This window comes from Bubalus kerabau, chromosome 13 (genome assembly GCF_029407905.1).
Source record: "Bubalus kerabau isolate K-KA32 ecotype Philippines breed swamp buffalo chromosome 13, PCC_UOA_SB_1v2, whole genome shotgun sequence".
NCBI classification, from domain to species: domain Eukaryota; kingdom Metazoa; phylum Chordata; class Mammalia; order Artiodactyla; family Bovidae; genus Bubalus; species Bubalus kerabau.
In genome coordinates, this window is record NC_073636.1 from 13,327,531 (window position 1) to 13,350,583 (window position 23,053).

At 43.3% G+C, this 23,053-nt stretch overlaps 1 protein-coding gene across 8 annotated transcripts in view; it reads left to right on the top strand.

Annotated features, from left to right (window-relative positions):
* The window catches only part of TAF3 (TATA-box binding protein associated factor 3), a 121,912-nt gene extending 104,681 nt beyond the window's left edge, over positions 1-17,231 (top strand). For all 8 annotated transcript variants that reach the window (XM_055543504.1, XM_055543503.1, XM_055543505.1 and 5 more), the window contains 3 exons: positions 11,079-11,334; positions 14,287-14,393; positions 15,323-17,231. In XM_055543504.1, the coding sequence (XP_055399479.1) occupies positions 11,079-11,334; positions 14,287-14,393; positions 15,323-15,437 (478 nt within the window). In that variant the 3' untranslated portion in view covers positions 15,438-17,231. The remainder of the gene's footprint in view (positions 1-11,078; positions 11,335-14,286; positions 14,394-15,322) is intronic.
* The last annotated feature ends 5,822 nt before the right edge of the window (positions 17,232-23,053 follow it).

Sequence of the window (23,053 nt, forward strand, 5' to 3'; positions counted from 1 at the left end):
TAAACAGAAGACAGTGGTGTAAGCCAGGGAGCATCTGAGGGGTGGGACTGCTGAGACAGGATTGTCAGAAGAGACATGCGGAGCATTAACTGTGTGGTTATATTTATAAAGCTTAAAATTCTATTAAAGGAGCATCTCATTTAAAAAGGCAACTTGAAGTATTGGTAGAGTATTAAGAGGAAAGGCCCTTGTATGTAGATTTGAGGATAACAGTGGTGGTTGGGGGTTACGGTCTTCCCCTCCTCACGTTTCTCCATGTCTCTTTAGGCTCTCCTCTTGCTGGCGCTGGGGAGGTGGGTCTGTCCTTTTCTCTGTCTGTCCTGTGGCTCTTTTGGGGGCGCGGGGCCGAGTGGCTGTCCTGCCACAGTATCGTTTGGTCTGGTTGGTGGGGCTGCTATACTGGAGAATTTTGGAGCTGGTCCTGCTCTCAGGGCACTGCTGCCCTGGCTCAGAGAGCTCACCAGGGACGGGTAATGAGTTGGGCCCCTCCACACATCCAGCCGGCTTCCCAAGTGGTGCTAGTGGTAAAGAACCAATGCAGAAGACATAAGGGACACAGGTTCAATCCCTGGGTCAGGAAGATCCCTTGCAGGAGGAAATGGCAACCCACTCTAGTACTCTTGCCTAGAGAATCCCAAGGACAGAGGAGCCTGGTGGGCTACAGTCCAAAGGGTCGCAAGGCGTCGGACACGACTGAGTGACTTAGCATACACATATCTGGCCATGCTCAGTCATTGTTCCAGGTAATACCCGATATTGTATTTGGTCAAGTGACCCAGAATTGTTTTGTGTCACTTTCATGAAAACAATATCATTACCATTAATAATTCTAAATTTTCTTTTGGCTGAGAGGACACAATAGATACTCTCTGTTACAAGTTTAATCCTTTTCCCCAAATGCGCACACTTTGCCAAAGTACTTTTCATTGACCACTTTACTGCTGGCAACTAGAGTTTTCCTTCTGCAAATACTTTGTCACCATAGCCATGAGTATTATCAGATTTCTTACAATTCAGGAAATTCTTTCATTAATCAGACCTCTCTTAGCAGAGGTGCTGAACATTGGATGCTTTCCTTTTCCTGTAAGTAATTCAGTTTTTTGTTGCAGTTTATAGAGTTTAGTTTATGCCTGGGAGGAGGCTTCTTTTTAAAAAATTTATTTATTTTTAATTAAAGGATAATTGCTTTACAATATTGTGTTGGTTTCTGCCATACATCAACCTGAATCAGCCAAAGATACATATGTCCCCTTTCTCTTGAACCGAGGCTGCTTAATAGATGTAATTTCTAAATTATCTATATATACCATAAAAATGGAAGCTAAAACTTTTTGCTCATTAATCCTGAAAAATAAATGGTTAACCTTTAAAAATGTAAAGCAAGTATAGATATTTGCTGTCTTTTCTGTGATCCAAACTTTTCTGATTAACTCTTTTTGACAGTACAACCAGAAATAGAGGATAACTATGCACAATTACAAAAGTAACCATTTAAAATATTTTTAAAGAAGGTAAGCATTTTATGTTCTTATGTAACCAGATTTAACTGAAAGACATTTAATAGGTAAAATATGTATAGTGGTATTTTAGTGGCAAGTTCTTTAGAAAAATAATAGCAAATTATTTTTATTTCACTTTCTGCATATTTTCCTACACTTAAAATGTTGTTTATTCGTATGTAGCTTTTTTCTAGTTTAAATAAATTTAAGAGTGACTTAGAGAACATAAAATAAAGATACTGGAAAATACAAGGAAACCAAGAACAAGGTAAGGAAAAAGAAAATTTGTACATCAGATATGATCACAACTTCCTAGCAATAAGGGCAGAGTGAGATATATTTTTTTAAAAAGAAGGTACCCCTTAGTTTCTCAGGAGAGAACATTTTTCAAGATGCTAAATTTGAAGTTTTATTTCCATAGGAACCTAATGGCAAAATAGCCGTCTTCCATAGCAGCTTTTACAGCAGATAAAAGGTGTTTTTTTCTTTGACTGTTTCTTAGACCAACCCCTAGTCCATGGATGTAGCCTCGGAGCACACGCAGTGCAGGTGCTTCATAAAGAGTCCTCCCTTCTCCAGCTGAAACACTTCTCATGCGTTCTATTAGTCAGGACTCTGGGCGCAGTAACAGAAACCCTAATCAAACTAGCTCAAACCATGGTTAAAGTGATTTATTTGACTTTAGGCAAGGTGACTTTAACCAAGGTTCAAAAAGTGTCATTAAGACTCTGCTCACTTTCTTTTTCTCTCTCTGGCTTCTGTGTGGAGGCAGAGATGGTCCCAGTTGCTCTTGGCCGGCGTGGTTGTTTCTGTTCTCATAGGCTGAACCCCCCCAACTTGACAGCACCCCTTGTTGGGTCCCATCCTGGAGCCAGCCAGCCCCAGTGGGGGGGGGGGGTGGAGCCCTGTTGGAGAGGGCTGGTAGGTTCCAGAAGCAGAGAAGGGCGCTCCCACTGGGATAAGGGGGAGGGGCAGGCAGAAACGATTGATATGCTTTACTTTTATGTAGAGAAAGGCAGTCAAGTTCATGTTTTAATAAAAGCATGCTGAAGAGGCAGAGCAAGGGAGCTTGTTGTTTAAAAAAAAAAAGATGATTCTTTAGAAATAAAGTTCAAGAACATTTCAGACCATCGTCCCGTCAGACTTGGAAGGCCTTTTGTTCTTCTATTTTTAATTTGTTTCCCTTGCAGTAAAACTGTCTGCTTTGATTTTAAAAAAAAAAAGACTGAAAAGTGTTGATAGTTTTCTTTGTTTTGCCTTGGTTAACTTGCCGCTGACACAGAAACATTTCATAGGTATTTTGCCTGTATGAGAAGCTATCTAACAAGAACAGTGACCCCCCAAAAAATTAATAAATAAGAACAAAAAACTTAAGAATGACTGTATTTAAAATCTATGGCAAATAACTTATGTTTAATGCTAGTGAAATATGGTACCATGACAAATGAAATTTCTTAGCCGCTGAACAATGAGAACACAAATTGTGGGTGGTAGCCATTATTCTTGCTACTTTTTGTACTTATATTGATAAATTCAACAGACCCAAACCCATATATCTCAGTTATAATTCCAAGAGGAAGCAGGTCATTAACATTTTTCTTGCTGGGGTCTTCAGCCCTTTTCTGATATTTTCCAGACTGGGAGGATCTTGACCTTCTTAGAGCACTCTCTCTTTTTTTACCCAGCTAACCTTTAGATGAAATCCCCAAGTTTGATTTCTTCCCCTGACACATGGTAGTTTGTCGACTATCGCCAAAGATACAGTGTATCCAAGAGGAAAAAAAAATAGTATGCTGTCAGAAAAACTGGCTTCAGGTTTTGGGAAATGTTTTTACTACCCAGTAAAACAAGTGGAAAGATTATAATCAAAGCATTTCCATCTTACTTGCAAACAATTACAGCAGTCCTTACACGGATGCCACATTAGAAGACGGGGGAAAATTTACTGGATTCCATTCTAATGCAATTAGAGCTAATTTTGTTCTTTAAATGAATAAAAGGTCAGCTAGTAAATCTAGCTTATCTTGCGTCCAGACTTCAATAAATTGTTTTATTTAATTTGTTGTAAAAGATCTTATCCTTAATGGGTCTAGGTCTTATTTAGTTCACTTAGGTTTTAAAATATTTATGACCACCTTTTTAGATATGATTTGAATGATAGTTGGAAAGTTCCTCCCTGCCGTGTTATCAAGGCCCGGGATCACTAATTGAGTGAATATAGGAAGGTACTTAAGATTTGTTATCTAGAAAAAGCTGATGTGAGCTTCCAGAATTTAAATGTTCTTTAACCTGTGACAGGCAGAGGTAATTTAGCTATATCATGGTAACCTTTTGGATACTGTCTTACCTATAATTTCCCCTAAAGATCAAACTACTTGCACTTCTAGTGTTTAAAGAGAATGTATCCCTCCTAATGAGAACATTCTTATTATTACTGATGACAACACAGAAAATTTAAATCCTTCGCATCCTGTCCTTCCTGTCGTTTTATAGGGCTGGCTCAGATGGTAAAAAATCTGCCTGCTATGCAGAAGAGTTTTGATCTGGGTTTGATCCCTGGGTTGGGAAAATCCCCCTGGACAAGGGAATGGCAACCCACTCCACAATTCTTGCCTGGAGAATCCCATGGACAGAGGATCCTGGCCGGCTACAGTCGTGGAGTTGCAAAGAGTTGGACACGACTGAGCAACTGAGACTTTCACTTCAATATTAAAATATTTCCGTAGGGACTTTAGGGGCACAGTGCGATGTTTCTTCCTCTCTGTCCCCGCCCTGGCCTCCTTGTGAGATGAACACTCGCGTCCCAGCCTGACCTCTGTGTCGGAGAACCCACACGGGTTGGGTTCAGGGACTTGTCCCTGCAGGGACTGACTGGCTGCATCACCCCTGTTTGGATTCACTCTTCCGGGTTCCGGAGCCCTTCCCCCCCCCCCCCCCCCCCCCCCGCTCCCCCCGCCCCCGGCCTCCTTTGTTACCTCCTCCCCTCTGTATCTTCTTCTCTTCCCTTCTCCAGTCTTCCCTTGGGTTCTGCCATCCTGACCCTCACACACACACACGCCCACTAGCCTCCCCTCCAGGTGAGGGAAAAGTCATGTAGATGCCTCTTCTCATTTTCACTTTTCAAAACGTATTCCTTATATGGACTTTCTTCGAATTCCTCCCCTCCCTCCCCCACCCCCCAATTTTATTCCTCAACTCACCACATCCTGGTTTCTGCTCTGGAAACTTTCCTGAAGCTTCTCATTAAGATGATTAAATGCATCCTGAGACAAATGCCGCAGCCCTGAGACTTCATCCTTCCTGTTCTTCCAATACCTTCTTCCCCCCACGCCCTTTTTGAAAACCTCTAGTCCTTGTTTTCCATGACAGGATGCTCTCTTTCTCCATCATTGCTTCTGTTTTTCTTTGATCACTTTCTCTTCTTGCCCTTGATCCACCACTGTGTTATTTCTCCCTAAATTTTCTTTTTTGTTCTTTTCAAAGTTAGGCGATGATGATTGCCAAATCTTTCCTTCCAGCTCAGATTTCTCCTTAAGATGCGGCCTAGTCTGCCCAGTTACCTGCTAAAAAGCCCAAGTGGGAGGACCAGAGAGGCATTTCAAACATGTGCTTAGAATCTTAATCATTTCTGCTTCTTTAGCCCACAAAGGTGGAAGTATATATATATATGTGTGTGTGTGTGTGTGTGTGTGTATTTATTTCTCTGGGCTTCCCTGCTGGCTCAGGCTAAAGAATCTGCCTGCCAAGCAAGAGATGTAGGTTTGATCCCTGGGTTAGGATGATCCCTGGAGGAGGAAATGGCAACCCACACAGTATTCTTACCGAGATAGTCCCATGGACAGAGGAGCCTGGTGGCTGCAGTCCATGGAGTCACAAAAGAGACATGACTTGGTGACTAAAAGAGCAACAGCAGCATCTCCATATGTAGCACAAGCTATAAATGTATGTTTTTTTCATGCTGTTTACAGAGGAAGGTAAAAGTTCATGTAAAGCATGATTATTTTGGATAAAGACACAACAGCTGTTGTCAAAGTTTAATATATTTTAAAGTAGTATCGTTGGGTTTTCCAAGCACAACCTCAGTCATAACTGAATATTATAACACTACAGTGAGACACAGACCTTAATCACAATCTTATTCATTTTTCTAGTTCACTGAATATCATCTTCCTGCTTTTAATGTTTTCATATAACCGGGATGTTATTTAACCCTACAATGAATGAATGAACGAATGAATGGGTGCTTGCTCATCTTTTATAGTTAACTTGCATACTTTCATGTATAAGCACCTCATCCTCCTCTGTAGACTCCTGGCCCAGAAAGTATTAAAAGTGAGGTTTCATCAGTCCCGACTGTTCAGTTTCATTTGGTTTGGCTTTTTCTTATTGAAGGCACCCTTTCTTTGCTGGAGAGAAGCAGAAGCTTTTCTAACATCACAAAATCTTTTACAAGTTCTGACTCCGGGGAATTTGTTTTCTTCCAAAAGAACCCTGGCCTTGTCCTGGAAAACACCTTCATGGTCTTACATGTTTTAAAAATTATTTTGCATTTGAAAAATACTAATTTTGATTATATACATAGTAAAACTGTCAGAAATACACTTGTGCAAGCAGCAAATTTGGATCAGATGTTGTGTCTTCTCTCAGGAACATAGATATAAACAATCATCACAGAAGGTAGAAAGTGTGAAAGTCTGTAAGAGATACATCTCAACTGATCCAGATGTTCAAGTTGATTACTTCCAGCCCAGAAGGATCAGAAAAGACTTGGGTGGAGCTGAATTTGAGGAGAGTCTCAAGTGCTGTCCTCCTGAAGTCACCTGAAGTCAGTGTGTATGTGTGTGTGTGTGTGTGGCTGGTTGTGTCACCAACAAGATATACATTGAGGTTCATTCTTTTCTGTTTATTTTTTACTTGTAGGCAGTTTTATAACTTAAAATTTCTGGATGTGTAAGACATATCCTTGCCTCCAAAGTTGAGACTGTATAATAAGATGTATTCAGAGAAGTCTTGCTTTCCATCCTATCCCTCCGCTTTTATCCTCATGGCCCTACACCTTACCATTTTTGTTTCTTTTTTAAATTATCTTCTTGTCTATCTTTCTGAAAATACTGTGAAGAAGTATACATTTTTATTTATCGAAGCACTCTTGTCCTTCTAGGCCATTTTACAGATTTTGAACATCTGACAATAGAAGTCTAATCACTTGGGGATCTCCTTTGGAAAGGAACACTCTACAGTGGCTATATTTTCCTCTAATTACTTCATGCAATCTGTTTCATTTTTCAAATAGGTCATGCCTGAATTAAAAGATAAAATGTTTGCCACTTGGTATGTACTTGGGCTATGACAAGATAAGATGATGTAAATATTCAAGAGGCAAGCCATGAGCTTGAGGAATTAACTGCATTTGCAGTTATGTGCTAATTATATGAGCACTCAGAGTTGAGCTGTAAGGATCAAGAAGAAGAAGGATAATGACTGATTTGAAGAATCAACATAACACCAATTCTCATAATTGTCTTTGAGTATTTGTTCCTTTTGATCACATGTGAAATATGGAAATGACTGTGTTACAGTTCGTTGTTTTAAGTCCTGATGCTCTCAAATATAATTTCTCCTAAATTCTAGGTACTTATTTTTGTTCCTAATTGAGATGAATTAAATACTAATTAAATACTTGGTATATTAATTTTCTATTTCCACATAACTAATGACCCCAAAACTTAACAGCTAAAGCCATAAACATGTATTACTTCCCAGTTTCCCGTGGGTCAGGAATTTGGGGTGGTTTTGACTCCAGTCTCCATCAAGCCACTGCCCTGGGCCTCGGTCACTGGAAGGCCTCCCCAGGGCTGGAGAATGGCCTGTGGGCTCACAGGGTGCTGTGGGCAGGAGGCCCCACTGGCCGGTCACATGGGCCTCTTCCTAAGGCAGATTCAGCATCGTCATGACTTAGCCTCGGGCTTCCCCAGAGCTCTTGATCCGAAAGAGAGCAAGACAGGCGCTGCAGTGTCTCTTGTGACCTAGGTGGACGTCACGTGTAGCTGTTTTACAAGAGCCCGTTAGCAGCCGTCCAAGTCAGAGCCCACCCAGGCTGTGAGGAGACTACCCCAGGGCGGGAGGGGCTGCTGCGGGCAGCCTACCGCTCTTGGGCCTAGTATTTCTGGGACTTTTAAAAGAAAAGTAAGAATGCAAAACTGTGATGTCTTATAACCACTGATGCAACAGCGCTGGTACGGCAACCACACTAATACACAGCGAAAGCTCAGGGGTCTCTTTTTGGTGAGGAGGCTTAGTTTACAGTACACCATGGGAATCTGTTTCATGTGTGTCCAAAAGATGCACAGAATTGCTGAGATTGATCAGAGGTTTCAATATGAAGAAGAAAAGCAAGTTAGAATCCCAGGGACGGGGGAGCCTGCTGGGCTGCCATCTATAGGGTCCCACAGAGTCGGACACGACTGAAGCGACTTAGCAGCAGCAGCAGCAGCTTTATCAAAGTGAGTTTTCTCCAAAACATCGAACAACTTCCCTGTTGAAAAACTGATGTAAAATTCACGGAGGCACTTACAGTAGATTTTACCTATGGCATCATTTTGTTGCCATTTTAAAATGGCTCTTGGCTTCTAAGGGCGAGTAAGTGAGCCATTGTGAGGGAACCTGTGAACTTCGAGCAGTGAGTAACCTCCTATTTGGACTTTGATTCTGATGGCTGGCCTCACAGTGTTTGTGCACAATTGCTGACTGGTGAGGATCTTTAAACTCCCCCTGGTAGAGTTCCGGGGTGGGAAGAACAGAGAAGGCAATGTCTGAAAGTAGGAAACAACAAAGGTTGACGGTGAAGACCAGTGGGAACCCAAAATTATTTTTACAATGATCAGATTAGGTTGAGGGATGACAGTTTCTGTTACAACTGAGGAGAAGTTATATCATGTGATACCGTTAGCTATTTTTTGATAATGTTCAAAACTAAAGCCATAATAAAAGAGTTGTTCTTAAAACTCTGCCTCCAGTTACCTCAAAAGTAATGGAGCAGCTGGAATCAACAATAGCTTTCAAATTCTCATCAGTTTTCTTGTGGATTTCAAAAGAGTTGGGAAAGGCAGGTCCCCTTAGAGCCTGTGTAACACCAGTCTGTATGCAGGTCAGGAAGCAACAGTTAGAACTGGACTTGAAACAACAGACTGATTTCAAATAGGGAAAGGAATACATCAAGGCTGTATATTGTCACCCTGCTTATTTAACTTATATGCAGAGTACATCATGAGAAACGCTGGGCTGGGTGAAGCACCAGCTGGAATCAAGGTTGCCGGGAGAAATATCAATAACCTCACATACGCAGATGACACCACCCATGGCAGAAAGTGAAGAAGAACTAAAGAGCCTCTTGATGAAAGTGAAAGAGGAGAGTGAAAAAGTTGGCTTAAAACTCAGCATGCAGAAAACTAAGATCATAGCATCTGGTCCCATCACTTCATGGCAAATAGATAGGGAAACAGTGGAAAAAGTGAGAGACTTTATTTTCTTGGGCTGTAAAATCACTGCAGGTGGTGACTGCAGCCATGAAATTAAAAGATGCTTGCTCCTTGGAAGAAAGGTTATGACCAACCTAGACAGCATATTAAAAAGCAGAGGCATTACTTTGCCGACAAAGGTCTATCTACTCAAAGCTATGGTTCTTCCAGTAGTCATGCATGGATGTGAGAGTTGGATTATAAAGAAAGCTGAGTGGCAAATAATTGATGCTTTTAAACTGTAGTGTTGGAGAAGACTCTTGAGAGTCCTTTGGACTGCAAGGTGATCCAACCAATCCATCCTAAAGGAAATCAGTCCTGAATATTCATTGGAAGGACTGATGCTGAAGCTGAAACTCCAATACTTTGGCCACCTGATGCGAAGAACTGACTGATTTGAAAAGACCCTGATGCTGGAAAAGATTGAAGGTGGGCCGAGAAGGGGACGACAGAGGATGAGATGGTTGGATGGCATCACTGACTCAATGGACATGAGTTTGAGTAAACTCTGGGAGTTGGTGATGGACAGGGAGGCCTAGAGTGCTGCAGTCCATGGGGTCACAAAGAGTTGGACACAACTGAGCACCTGAACTGAACTCCAGTCTGCTCTCCTGGAGGCAAAAAATTAGTACATATTTTGTCTCATCAACACTGAGTACCCACTGTAGTGTTTTTTCTTTTGCTATTCAGAAAATTTGAATGAGAAATATATATATATATATATATATATATCTTTCTCAATATGTGCCATATTAAAGGAGTAATTAATTGAACTAGAATAATTCAATTGAATTGGAGGAACAGGCATTTGGAAGGATTATCTTTATTAGTTATTTTCATGAAAGTGCCATTTCTCTAAATTGGAAAATAAGCAGATTTATTCTGGTAGGTATTTCTGAGACCTCAGGTATTGCCCCATAAACTGATCAGCAGTCTGTTTACATCCATTGGCTTCACTGCTAATGCTAAACCATTTTCATGGGTACCATTCACAAGCCTTGAAGGTAAGGGAGACACTAGATCTTAACTCTCCTTTTCAGAAAAAAAGAAATGATAATTACATGACATGACGTGTTAAAGGTATTAGCTGAAGCCACGGCAGTAATCAGATTGGAATATACGAGTGTGTCAAACTGATGCATTGTGCAGTCAGACTTACATGAGGTGACCTGTTGATTGGATCTCAGTTACAAAAAACTGAGGAAAGCTTGTTACCAATGATAAATATAATGTGAATTGTTTATATACTTGAAATGCCTAAAACAGCAGTGGGGTGCACTGTTTATGGGTATCTGCAGAAAAAACTCAAAGAACAAAAACATGGAAACACACCTGCTAGCCGGGGGACAGTGGACCCTTCTGGAGGAGAGAAGGGGAGAGACCAGAAATAAATACACTTTCTCTATAGTTGATATATACTGCCCCCTGCCAAATAAAGGAACTTTGTATAGACAAAAGAAGAAGAAATAGTTTGAGGACCAAATGGGCAGGCCTCAGTTCAAAGCCTGCCACTCATTTGCCCAAACTCCTTTCTCTCTCTACTCCTGTTTCCTTGTTTATAAAACAAGGGTCACTGCAGCTTCTTTGAAGTTGCCCTGAGGACTGAATGGGGTAATGTGTGGGAAGTACCTAGTATAACACCTAACTGCTTAGAGGTGCTCAGCAGCTAGTGCTTTTAAATGACTTGCGTAAGGTCACACCCCAGCTTGTGGAAGACATAGGGTTTGACCTCAGACCTCCTGGTTCTGAGTCTAGTTCTTCTTCCCCGGCTTGGGTTCTCTGAAGAAGGCAGTGTTGATGCAGAAACAGAGCAGTGGGCAGCTCTGACCACGGAAAGGAGCTGGAGCCCCTGCCTGTTTCCCGCTGCCCAGCCTGTCTCCCTGCCCTGATCGTGGAGAAGCCGCTTGGGCAAGAGCCTTGCAGCCTGAGCTCAGCCTGTCTCTGAACTCTCTGAGACGTGTTTCGCTGCTAGAAGAATCAAGTGATTGTGCCATCCTGTTTGTAGCTACCTGGCTTGACTAAACTGTGTGTTTTGATTTTTCCGTTTCTCTCTTGTTGACAGTGTCATCAGCAAAGTGGTCCCAGCCCCCGAGGCTAAGCCGGCGCCTTCTCTGAACAGACCCAAGACGCCGCCACCCGCCCCAGCCCCCGCCCCGGCCCCCATGCACGTCACCCCTGCCCCGGTGCCTTTGCCCCTCCTGGCCCCGGCCAGCACGCCCCTCGCCGGGATGCCCGCCCCAGCCCCTGCTGCTTCGGGAGCCGCCAGCTCCAAAGCCCCCGTCCGCAGTGTGGTCACGGAGACGGTCAGCACTTACGTGGTGAGCTGCTTTCTGTTTTGGGGAGTATTTAAGAGAAAGTCACTTAAGAGCTCACTCTTTGCTCATGAAAATGTTTCCAATTAAAAAAGCAGTGTCAGATGTATCATCATTGAATTTCAGAAGCAACTCTTCATGACTGGAAAGGCATGTTCATTGCATTTTCAAGCCTTTGGCTGAAAAGTATTGTGTTAGGATGTTTGCATAGTTAGTCTCCATAAATAATGTCAGAGCATTGTTTTTGTTACTCATCATTGTTTTGGAATATAACTATATATATATAGATATACACATACACACAAACATATATACAGCACAATCAGTGTATAAATATAGAGGTGAATAGTGACAGTCAAACTCCTCATTGACTTTCTTGATCAAGCAGTGATTCACTTCAGAGAATTAGCATGACATGCACACATCTCATGGGCCAGCCGCTCTTTCTGAGCAGGAGCACTAATTATAGTATCTCCCTGGCTGAGGTCCAGGACATATCAGGGCCTGCAGAGTGAATGAAAATGAACCTGTCAACCACAGAACTTCCTGAGTCCCAGGAAGTCTTCAGGTGGAAAAACTCACCTTGACAAATGTGTTCACACGGTTGTCATGAGGTCGTTTTCCCGTTTCATGCCTCCTCAGTACTGTCAGGTCTAAGTCAAGCCCTGGATTCAGCTGAGTAGTACAGAGGCTCTTTGGGCTCTGTAGTGCGGCGCGCACGGCGCACAGATTCAGGAGCGGGGCGGTCCTCAGTGAGCTGCCACCGCGAGACCACGGAGTGTGTGGCCTGAGATGCGTCTGCCTGGTGGTGGCGCGGATCTTCTAGAATAGATGTGCCTGGGAGGCGACAGGCTCGGACTCCTTCCGTTGTCGTTAAAAATCGTGCAAGTATTACATTTCTATACGGGCATTTTGAAAGGAAATTTCAATGAATCATTAAGTGTTTGAGGCACTATCATGATACAGAGGATAAGAAGAAAGTCTCAGAAATCTTCAGAAAGGATATAAAGACATGAAATATTAAGGAGAAAATATTAAATTGGCAATTCAAGACAACAATGGAGACATGATACAAGTATCTGCGGTCATTAAATCAGTGCATTCAAGGACCAGCTGCCACAGGTGTTTAATTGAGGCCACGTCACCCCAAGATGGGTAAATCGAGGAGGACTTTATGCTTGATCTCCTTGACCTCCATTTCTTCAGCTGTAACCAGGGATTGTTAGACTAGGTGATTGCTGTGGTGTGTTCTAGCTCTAAAATCTGATTCTCCAGTGGATTTTTGAGTCAACTCCCTGGAGATAGATCAGACTTGCATAAACAGCGTAGACGAAAAGCCTCTGTCCCCTCAGAGACACTCTGTAGACAGAAGACAAACTGTGTGATTTGAAGGAAGGACACAGGCTGATTTTGTTGCTGCCCAATCTGTGACACTGGAACTGGCACTGACATTCCTTCAGCTCCAGTCTCCCCATTTCTAACCTACCCAAACATTGTTTTAGGAGGATGAAACCAAGTCAGGTGTTTTCAAAAGAGCCTAGTGAACTGCAAGGGGCTGGGCGCTGTAGCACATTTCTCATGTCGCAGGGTCACGGCCTCCTAACTTCAAGAGTCAGCAGCAGGACATGGCATGCATGGCAGCTTCAGGGTGCAGGGTACTGGGATGGCCTTCACCCCAGACAGCTGGCACAGGCTGACTGGTGGTCTCTCTGCTTGAAACTGGAGACGAGGCCCGAGTCGGGGATGTGGCTGCCCACAGATTTGTTCAGGAAACCTTTACAGCCTTGTCTGCTCTTGCAGAGATTTTCCAGAATGGCAGACCTTAAAATAGTTAGAATTCCGTGAGTTAGAATGAACCGTCTCTGCCCCCCATACACCTATCACACAAACACAAAAAACCGTTTTTCTTCTGCACATCCAGTCAGTGTTGTATCTGAATGTACCAGGAGAGACTACAGCGTGCAAAATCAACTGAATGAAATTATATGCTGTGTGATCAGCAAAACTTTAAAAAATTAACTCTTAGTTATTGCTGGCTTTGAAAGCCTGTCATAGAATTGTCTCTTCCAGATTGGTCTTGTTCATGTGGAATTTGAGGAGGTGGTTCAGTTGGGAATGCTTCTTATTTGGAACTGCTAAGTCAAGTCCAGAGCACAGCATATTTTTGCAAAATAACGTGAAAACGTGTGGCTCTTTGGCCTCCTGCGTCCCTTATTTCATTTGCCCTTTAGTTGATTGTACTTTGCTGAAAATGTCATAAAGGGAATGGAAAGTTACTTAGTAACAACTCTTTTATATCCTTGATCTTATCAGCCAGTTCAGGAGGAGGGTTTGGCTAATAAGTAATAAGGCGATATATGCACATCGGCCGTATTTATTAATCCCAGACCTGTGAATGCAGTGGAGGGAACAACACAGAGCTGAGCTAGGGAGCTTTCAGGAGTATCAGGCATTAGTAGTCATTCGGAACCTACGTGTTTGAGTATTTTTTTAGATAAAGGTGACTGTAGGTCACATGGCTCACAGAAATGATTATCAAATGTTTTGTTTTTATGACTTTCAAAAGACAGTTTACAATAGCCATTAGAAATGTCTTGGGGGTTCCCTGACGGCCTTGTGATTAGGACTCGGCACTTCCGTTGCCAGGGCCCAGGTTCAATCCCTGGTCAGGGAACTAAGGTCTTGCAAGCCATGCAACATGGCAAAAAAAAAAAAAAGTAGAAGAAAGGTCTTATCATTGAACTCTTAGTAGCATTTTTTTTCCCATGTGATGCCAGGATAGTGAGGACCACGATCACAGCTTTAATAAATAGCTCCTGGGTTGTTTGGTCTGTTCATTTAGTCTGTCAATTTATTAGCTGCACAGGGTGCAGTAATCCTTGTAATGCCCTTTTGGGGATTTCTTTTTTCTCAATGCCTCTCTGGTTTCCTTCTCCCCCACCCCCACCCCCACCCCAGATCCGAGACGAGTGGGGAAACCAGATCTGGATCTGTCCCGGCTGCAACAAGCCCGACGATGGGAGCCCCATGATCGGCTGTGACGAATGTGATGACTGGTACCACTGGTGAGTCCCCTGCGGGACACGGGGGCAGAGGCTCAGCACACGTGTGGCCCCAGCCCGTGCAGGCTCTTGTCCCAGGGCAGCTCGTCTCCCAGGAAGAGCATGTGGAGCAGAATCCCTGTGCCAAGAGAATGGCGTTCGTATTGTTTCCAAAAATGAGTCTTTAGACTGTGGCTCTTCAGCCTAAATTCAATGTGTCTCTTAGCGCACGTATTCTTTAGAAAGGGAAAAGGAGATACAGGGGGTTGGTTCCCTTCCCTTTCTTGTCAGTCATTTTCTGTAGCAGCTGCAGAAACACTGAGGAACCCCGTAAACACTGCCATAAAGTGTAGGGGTACAGGGGCAGCGTGGGTGGCTTCCCCGGCTCCTCAGCGCCCTCCCCAAACTGAAGGCGCAGCATCAGGACGCATGCAGACCTCGCTGTGTTATCTTGAAAATATCAGATATGAAAAGATAGGCATCCACTTAGTCACACGCTATACGATGTGTGAGATAAAAACAAAGCCGTGGCTCAGAACAATTAGACTATTTCTGGATGAAAGGATGAATGAGCTAATTAATGTCTCCAGCAGGGCCTGGGGAAGGGGCTCGTGTAAGGTGATCACCCACATGCCCAGCAGGAGTGCAGCAGCGTCTGTCCGCCAGAGCTGGTGACTTGGGTGTCCGGTAAATGCACCTTGAAAGTGAAAGTCGCTCAGTCGTGTCCGACTCTTTGTGACCCCATGGACTATACAATCTGTGGAATTCTCCAGGCCAGAATACTGGAGTGGGTAGCATTTCCCTCTTTTAGGGGATCTTCCCAGCCCAGGGATCGAAGCCATAAACCTAACAGATTACTGAATGATGTGAAATTCCTGAAGAATGCAGGACAGGAAGATGTGTGTCGCTGAAATCTGTTTGTCTGAAATGCCTTTTGCTTGGTTCCCGTGTAGGCCCTGCGTGGGGATCATGGCCGCGCCCCCGGAAGAGATGCAGTGGTTCTGCCCCAAGTGCTGCAACAGGAAGAAGGATAAAAAGCACAAGAAGCGGAAGCACCGGGCACACTGATGCCTGGAGCGGGGGTGCCCCCCCCCACCCCCCACCGCATCGCCCCGGACGCTGAGCCCGGCCAGACTGAGGACAGAACACGCGCCCCCCCCACCCCCGGGGGCTCTGCGAGGGCCCCCGCCGAGGGCCACGTGGTCGCCCCCGGACAAAGACTCTCATGCACGGGGCGGGGGGGGCCTCGCCTCCGTTTCCTATTACCAGTGACAAGTATTATTAATAAAAAGACTATAATCTTCCCTTTCGATTTTCCTCAATTCTCTCCAGGGCCTTTTCCTTAAAGGTGTTAGCTGAGAAGATGGCGTGTGGCCCGCCCTGACCGTGCCCGAGGGTGACGTGGGTCGGCTATATGTGTCTCCAGCCTCCTCCCCTCTGTAGTCAGATAATCGTAATCACATGAAAGAAAACTCCAGGGGGAGTGTCAGTAAATATTTTTGTGATGAAAAATATATGAAGCTTTCCCCACCGCACCCCCTGTTTTTAGTACTAACATGTAAAATGTTCAGGCTTTTTGTGAAATACCTTATATTTTTTAAGAAAAAGGTTTCTATCATGTCCTGTTGGCTCTTCTGCGGTTTGTTTTTGTTGACTCTCCCACCTGTCCTCTCTCTCTGTCGTCCCCCAACTCTGCCCTTTCCTCCAAACTGCTGGTGGTCTTCTCATGGCTTACCCATCTCATCAGCTTGTAGGAAAACTCTGCACACCAGGAGATCTCCCCTAATGTAAATAATAAATATTTATGAAGTAGTTATTTTTAAAATTTTTTTATCGTGTTTAATTCTGGCTTTCTGTGAAACGCGCTGCGGTTTCAGCCCCGTCTGTAATTACTGCTGTACATAAGCAAAGAAGGCTGGAAAAAGCCATACGTACGTTCAGAGTTACCTACCTTGAGCTGAACCCTCGCAGAACACTGGGGGGAGGACCTGAGCAGTTGGAAGGAAAACAAGGCGATTTAAATCTATGGCTTATGATTTGAAATTGTTTTGTTATCTCTTCTATTTCTGTAAATTTCTTTGACTTCCTTTTGTTTCAAAGGACATGTAGATTCCCCGAAAGTAAAAAAAAAAAAATACTGTAGCATTTTGTGTTTATATTGTTTTATTTCTGCAAATCTGTTCATTGATATTGTGGTTTAAGGCTGAAATGAAGTATATTATGCAATTTTTTTTTAAAAGAAAACTCATCAAATTTCAGGGTATCACAAAACTTTATTATATTACTATACTGCCCACTATTTATTATATGTTAATAGATGTCTGAGAGATAAACCAAATATTTTATTTTTAATGTAAAACATCAAATTTAATTTTATTAGCATATTTTAGCAACTTTTGAATAAATATGGACTTTTACTTGATTTTGAAATAACCCCAACTTGGGCCAGTGTTAATGGATATCTTGAATGCTAGAATATGGGCTTTGAACCTAATACAAATATATTAATAGAACTTGTGATTTTTTTTTCAAATGCCAAGTAAATTGATATTAGTGTATGAATTAATCATATTTTAAAACATATTATGTGGTTAGAGAAATGAGGTTTTCTGCTGTGAATGTTAAATTGCAGAGCGTCACCCTCTTGAGTGCAGTATCTCATTGCCCTCCTTGTTCTAGAAGCCAACATTTTTCTATGCCTACAAAGAAAGCATCTATGTTGAGATACGTGGTTTTGTTCTATTAATTTGAGATCATCCTAAATACTTTATACAATATTTTCACATGCACAGAATCTACCCCATTAGTGCTTTTTGGAGAGGGATGAGGGTGGGGAAGTGCAAAATAAAGGATTATTGGCTATTTCATAGTTTGCTTTTCCATTTTCTTTACTTAGGATTTAGTTCCTCAAGGCATGGTCAGTGGATCTGACCTTGCCACATCTAAGTGAGCTGGTCACGCCACTGAAATCAGAATGCAGTGCCGATATAGAACTTTCCCCCAGTCCCGCTGTCTGAGAGACCTCAGCCCACAGGACACTGAAGGAATTTCAATCAGTTCGTTGTCTTTTGCTATTTCATGGTTGCTTTCCTAAATCCAGTTCATGATTTTATAAATGGCCTTTGCAATAATAAAACCAAAGAATCACTTTCAGGGGGCCGAAGAGCTCGGGGGATTAGTAATGGAATACAGAGCCTTTCACCTCTGGGCCAGTGAGCTGAATCCAGTCCAGGCCACCAGAGACTCGGAGTTGTTACCGTCTTCTGACTGTTCAGCGGCCTGTGTGAAATGGGCTGGTGGTCTCCGTCTCTACCAGATGGCTAGCCATACACCAACCAAAAGGGGTCCAAGAAACTGCAAAAGGAAATGTAGATTAGAGAATAAAACCCCGGTGTTCCGAAGCAGAGTTAGAAAGCTGGGCTGAATCACCCCGCATAAAGTTGCACTGAAGAAAGAGTTTTACGGACGTCACGAAGAAGATGGGGAGGAATTCACTCACCCTAATGCAGTCGAACTAAATAGGGAAATGAAAAGCCTGTATTGGACGAGAGGAGAAGGGTTATGTTGGGAAAGATGATGGTTTTAATCAGAAAACCTTGAGGGGACCCATGCAGTACAGAGTGGGTTTTGAGGGGTGGGGCGGGGTGGGGGGGTTGGACTGGAAAATTCAAGGCATTTTGGGGGTCTTTTTTAAAAAAACTTTATTTTGTATTGGGGCATAGCTGATTAACAACGTTGTGGAAGTTTCAGGTGTACAGCAAAGGGACTCAGCCATACATATGCATGTACCCATTCTCCCCGGGCTTCCTCCCATCTGGGCTGCCATGTAGCACTGAGCAGAGTCCCCCGGGCTTTACAGTGAGTCCTCGTTGGCTACTCACCTTCAGTACAGCCGTGTGTGGCATGTCCATCCCAAACTCCCTAACCGGCCCTTTTCCCCCACCCTCTACAACCATAAGTTCATTCTCTGTGAGTCTCTGTTTCGTAAGTCCATTTGTATCATTTCTTTTTAGAGTCCACATATAAGGGATGTCATATGGTATTTCTCCCTCTCTGTTTGACTTACTTGACTCAGTATGACACTCACTAGGTCCATGCATGTTGCTGCAAATGACATTATTTCATTCTTTTTAATGGCTGAATAGTATTCCATTTCCATATATACATGAAATATATATATACATACACACCACGTCTTCTTTATCCATTCATCTACTGATGGACATTTAGGTTGCTTCCGTGTTCTGGCTGTTGTCAACAGTGCTGCATTGAACACTGGGCTGCAGGTATCCTTTCGGATCATGTTTTTCTCTGGATGTGTGCCCAGGAGTGCGACTGCAGTGTCATACGGTGGCTCTGTTTTTAGTGTGTTAAGGAGCCTCCCTACTGTTCTCCACAGTGGCTGTGCCAATTTACATTTCCACCCACAGTGGAGGAGGGTTGAAAGAGAGTGGGTTTTGACTTTTGAGGGATAAGAAGATCACAGAGCAGCAAGCATTGGAAAAACTGCCAGGACTGAGCAAATGTGATGCAAAAGCACAGAGGGTGTTTCCTGTGGGAGTGGGACACGTTCCCCTCCCCCAGGGGGGTCAAGGAGCTCATTTCTCTGACTGGCAAGCTGCTTGTCTTCTGAAGGTGTCTGCACCAAAGCGCAGCGAGGAGCCCTACCCTCCAGATAACTTGTGGCTCCAAACGTCCTGCAGAAAATCAGAGGGCATCGGAGCACTCGGGCCCCGTCGGGCTTTTCGCAAAGATAAAACATAGTGCCTCGCTCCGCGGTATCACCTCAACCGCCTTTGTTCTCCCCTGAATAGGACGATTCAACAAAGACCCTGGTAACCAAATTAAAGTATAAAATGAACACTGAGATATGGAAACCTGGCCGGTGAGAATGCTAATGAATGAAGTCCACTAAAGACACGCGGGCTAAGTTTTCAATACAAATAGTTTTATGGCCAGTCTCTCCAGATTATAGCAGTCTTCTTTAGAAGTCCAAGTCTAGAAGTAGATAGTCGTCCCAACTGAAGAATGAAACAGATAATGCTCTGAATAACGTCTCTCCACAATAGTATCTGTCATTCTCTTAGGAAACTGTCTTTGTGAACCCTGCATTTGTCGTGGCCCAAAATATCTAAAGAAAGTATTAATCCCCAAGTGCCGGCCAGGAGGTGACACTGGGAATCAGATATTCCAGCGGATAGCTGAACCTTTTCTTCTTCCTATCAGGCAAACACAACATTTAGTTTACATGTGAGGTAGTCAAACAACCACTGGTTACCTTGTTTCATTCCAGACCACTCAGCTTGTAGGTTGATTTCTAGGACAGTTAGGAACACTTTGATTTGTTTGTTCAACGTTAGCTGGACACACTTCATGGAAACCGCAAACATGCAGAAAGGGGCAAATGTGTGTTAGACCCAAGTTCAGTTTTCCTCCACCATCAGGCCTCCACCGTTTTGTGCTTGTTCCCACAATATTCCATGTATTAACTTGCACTTCACGGACTCCCAAAGCCCCTTCTGTATTCTTTCTCTACTTCTCTCCACATCACCTTGCTATCATCTTAGACCACAGTGGCTTTTCATATGGATATGCTTCGAAATGTTTATATTTAGAATTTATACTTTGAAATGTTTATATTTAGAACAAAATATTGAAAAGCTTAGCGAACAGTTAACTATTCTGGGAACTAGCAGAGTTGACAAGATATGAAAAAATTCATTTCTTTGTGAAGAGATGGATGCCACAAGACATAAAGGTGTGGGGGTTTCAGAACTGAATCATTTTAGATATTTCCCCCTTAGCAATTATCTCCTACTCTATCCTTGGAACCTAGTCAAGATTTTGTTAATCTTTTGAAGTTTTGAGGGAGTTTGTTTTTTTTTTTTTTTAGCTTGGTCTTATTTTTGATTGGTGAAACGTTTTAGAATGGAACTATCTTAAGCAAAACTACACAAAACTGAAGACTCGTTGGCCTTAATTAGTTAACTACTGCCAAATTCAATGATTTGAAGAAAATGTTTGTGCTGATTCTAGGGTCTCATTTAAATCTATGATAAAAGTAGTCATCAGTAGTCATTCAGTTACAGATCTAAACACAATTTGAAAAAAGACACATAAAGAAGATATAAATTTAATGCATGCAGCTCATCAACCAGCCTGTAAGCACTCCAATGGGGGGCCGTGGATATGGCCAATTCTATTCAATTTCTAAATTCAATTCCGTTTCTAAACATTGGTAAGAATATGGTAAGTCAAATATATTGTTATCATACTTCCAACAAAATTTGACTTGGGTTGTTCTTCTGGAAGTGAGCTTGATTCCTAGGAGTCAGGGAGGTAACCTGCCCATATCATAAGGAAGATCACCGTGTGGTCCACCTAAATGTTTTCAGATTCAGATTTTTACAGCTCTGTGCTATGCTCTGCCCAAAGTGAAAACAAAATACTAATAACCTCACCCATGGCCTGTTTCCACGTGGGGTGTTTGTGGAGAATGACATTGGAGAGGTTGTTAGCCGAGCTTCGGGAAAGTCGCGTTCCACACGTTCTGCGGCAGCTTCCTTGGGAAGCTCTGATTGCCTCCCTGAGTGTTCAAAGTTCAGGAAAAAAAGTTTTTCCTCATACTTTTTAAAAAACTATATAGGTGTTTATAAATGTTTTTTCCTCTCTTATCATACTTCCTTGGTGAGACCACATTGCTGCTGCTGCTGCTGCTAAGTCACTTCAGTCGTGTCTGACTCTGTGAGACCCCATAGACGGCAGCCCACCAGGCTCCGCTGTCCCTGGGATTCTCCAGGCAAGAACACTGGAGTGGGTTGCCATTTCCTTCTCCAATGCATGAAAGTGAAAAGTGAAAGTGAAGTCGCTCAGTCGTGTCTGACTCTTCGTGACCCCACAGACTGCAGCCTGCCAGGCTCCTCCATCCATGGGATTTTTCCAAGTAAGTGTACTGGAGTGGGAGGCCACGTTAGTGCTCCTTTAAGCAAAACTTTTCTCTGGGCATTTAGCATGACAGGATGAACAAAAAGTTGATCTGCACATATTATATTAGGAATATATTTATACTCATTCTAATATATTCATTAGATTGATTTTTCTTGAAAGGTTCCATCGTTTGAGTTTATTCAATTTTAGATTTAATCTTTGTTCCTGCTGCTGTTAAGTCGTGTCAGTCGTGTCCGACTCTGTGCGACCCCATAGACGGCAGCCCACCAGGCTCCCCCATTCCTGGGACTCTCCAGGCAAGACCACTGGAGTGGCTTGCCATGGAGTGGGTTTCCATTTCCTTCTCCAATGCATCATAGTTCCTGGGAAGGTTGTAATTTTGTCAACTTACAGCTTTTTTTTTCCAATTCAGATTTTTTTTTTCTTTAATTCTAGAGAGGAACAAGCACAATAATACTTAAAACTTATGTAGAGTTTTAACAAATGACAATAAAGTGGTGTCAGGATGACTACCTCCCAGATCAGGAATAAGGCTTTTACAGAGATTCAGGAGATGAGGGTTCGATCCCTGGGTTGGGAGGATTCCCTGGAGGAGGAAATGGCAACCCAGTCCAGTGTTCTAGCCTGGAGAATCCCATGGACAGAGGAGCCTGGTGGGCTACCGTCCGTGGGGTCACAGAGAGTTGGTCGTGACTGAGCTAAACAACAGTGCGGTACTTGAGGCACCTGAGTCTCTGCTGCCATTCCCACATCCACACCGCTCTCTCCTGACAGAGGAGCCACCATCCTTGGCTTTATCAGGGTCTCTCCTGACTGTCCCACCTTTGTGTTCATCCCATTTACTCGATGCCATTTTTCCTTTTTGAGGATTTTATATACAAGGACTCATGCTATACATAGTCCGATGTCTGTGTTGGTTTACAGCGTCTTATGGTATGATGTTCCTTGGTCTCGTGGACCTGAAATTGAAACTTGGTCAAACAGGAGTCAGGACTGGCCATCTTTCTGTGCACTGTGGCTTGGATCCATTTCTGAGGTGTGGAGCACGTCTCTAATGTAATTCTCTGTCGTCTCTCTCTGCAATGCTGGGGACACGTCTCAGGGCACGTCTCAGGGCATCTCTGTATTCACACAATACGGGGAGATACCTAATGGTGTTTTGGGGGATGTGTGTGGATGTGGCTACATGCAGGACATTCTGGGCCCCTTCTTAGTTTTTGTGAATGTTGACATTTGTTGTTGTTCAGTTACTAAGTTGTGTTTGACTCTTTGCAACCCCATGGACTGTATAGCCCATCAGGCTCCTCCATCCATGGTATTTCCCAGGCAAGAATACTGGAGTGGGTTGCCATTCCCTTCTCCAGGGGATCTTCCTGACCCAGGGATTGCCTGCATTTGGCAGGCAGGTTCTCTACCACTGAGCCACCAGGGAAGCCTGGATGTTGTAAATAGCCATGTCAGAAGTAACAGAATGAAGGAGAGAAGAGGAACTGGTCATTCAGAAACCTCCTTCTAGAGAATTCACTTTCTAAAAGCTAGAACCCAAACAGTGTATGAAAAGAAATAATCAAAATATAACCTGATGAAATTTTTGGAGGATTTGAACTCCTTCCACATGGTGAACTTCCTTGTAATACAGGCAGGTTACCTCCCTGACTCCCAGGAATCAAGCTCACTTCCAGGAAGAACAATCCAAGTCAAATATTGTTGGAAATATGATAACAATATTTTTGACT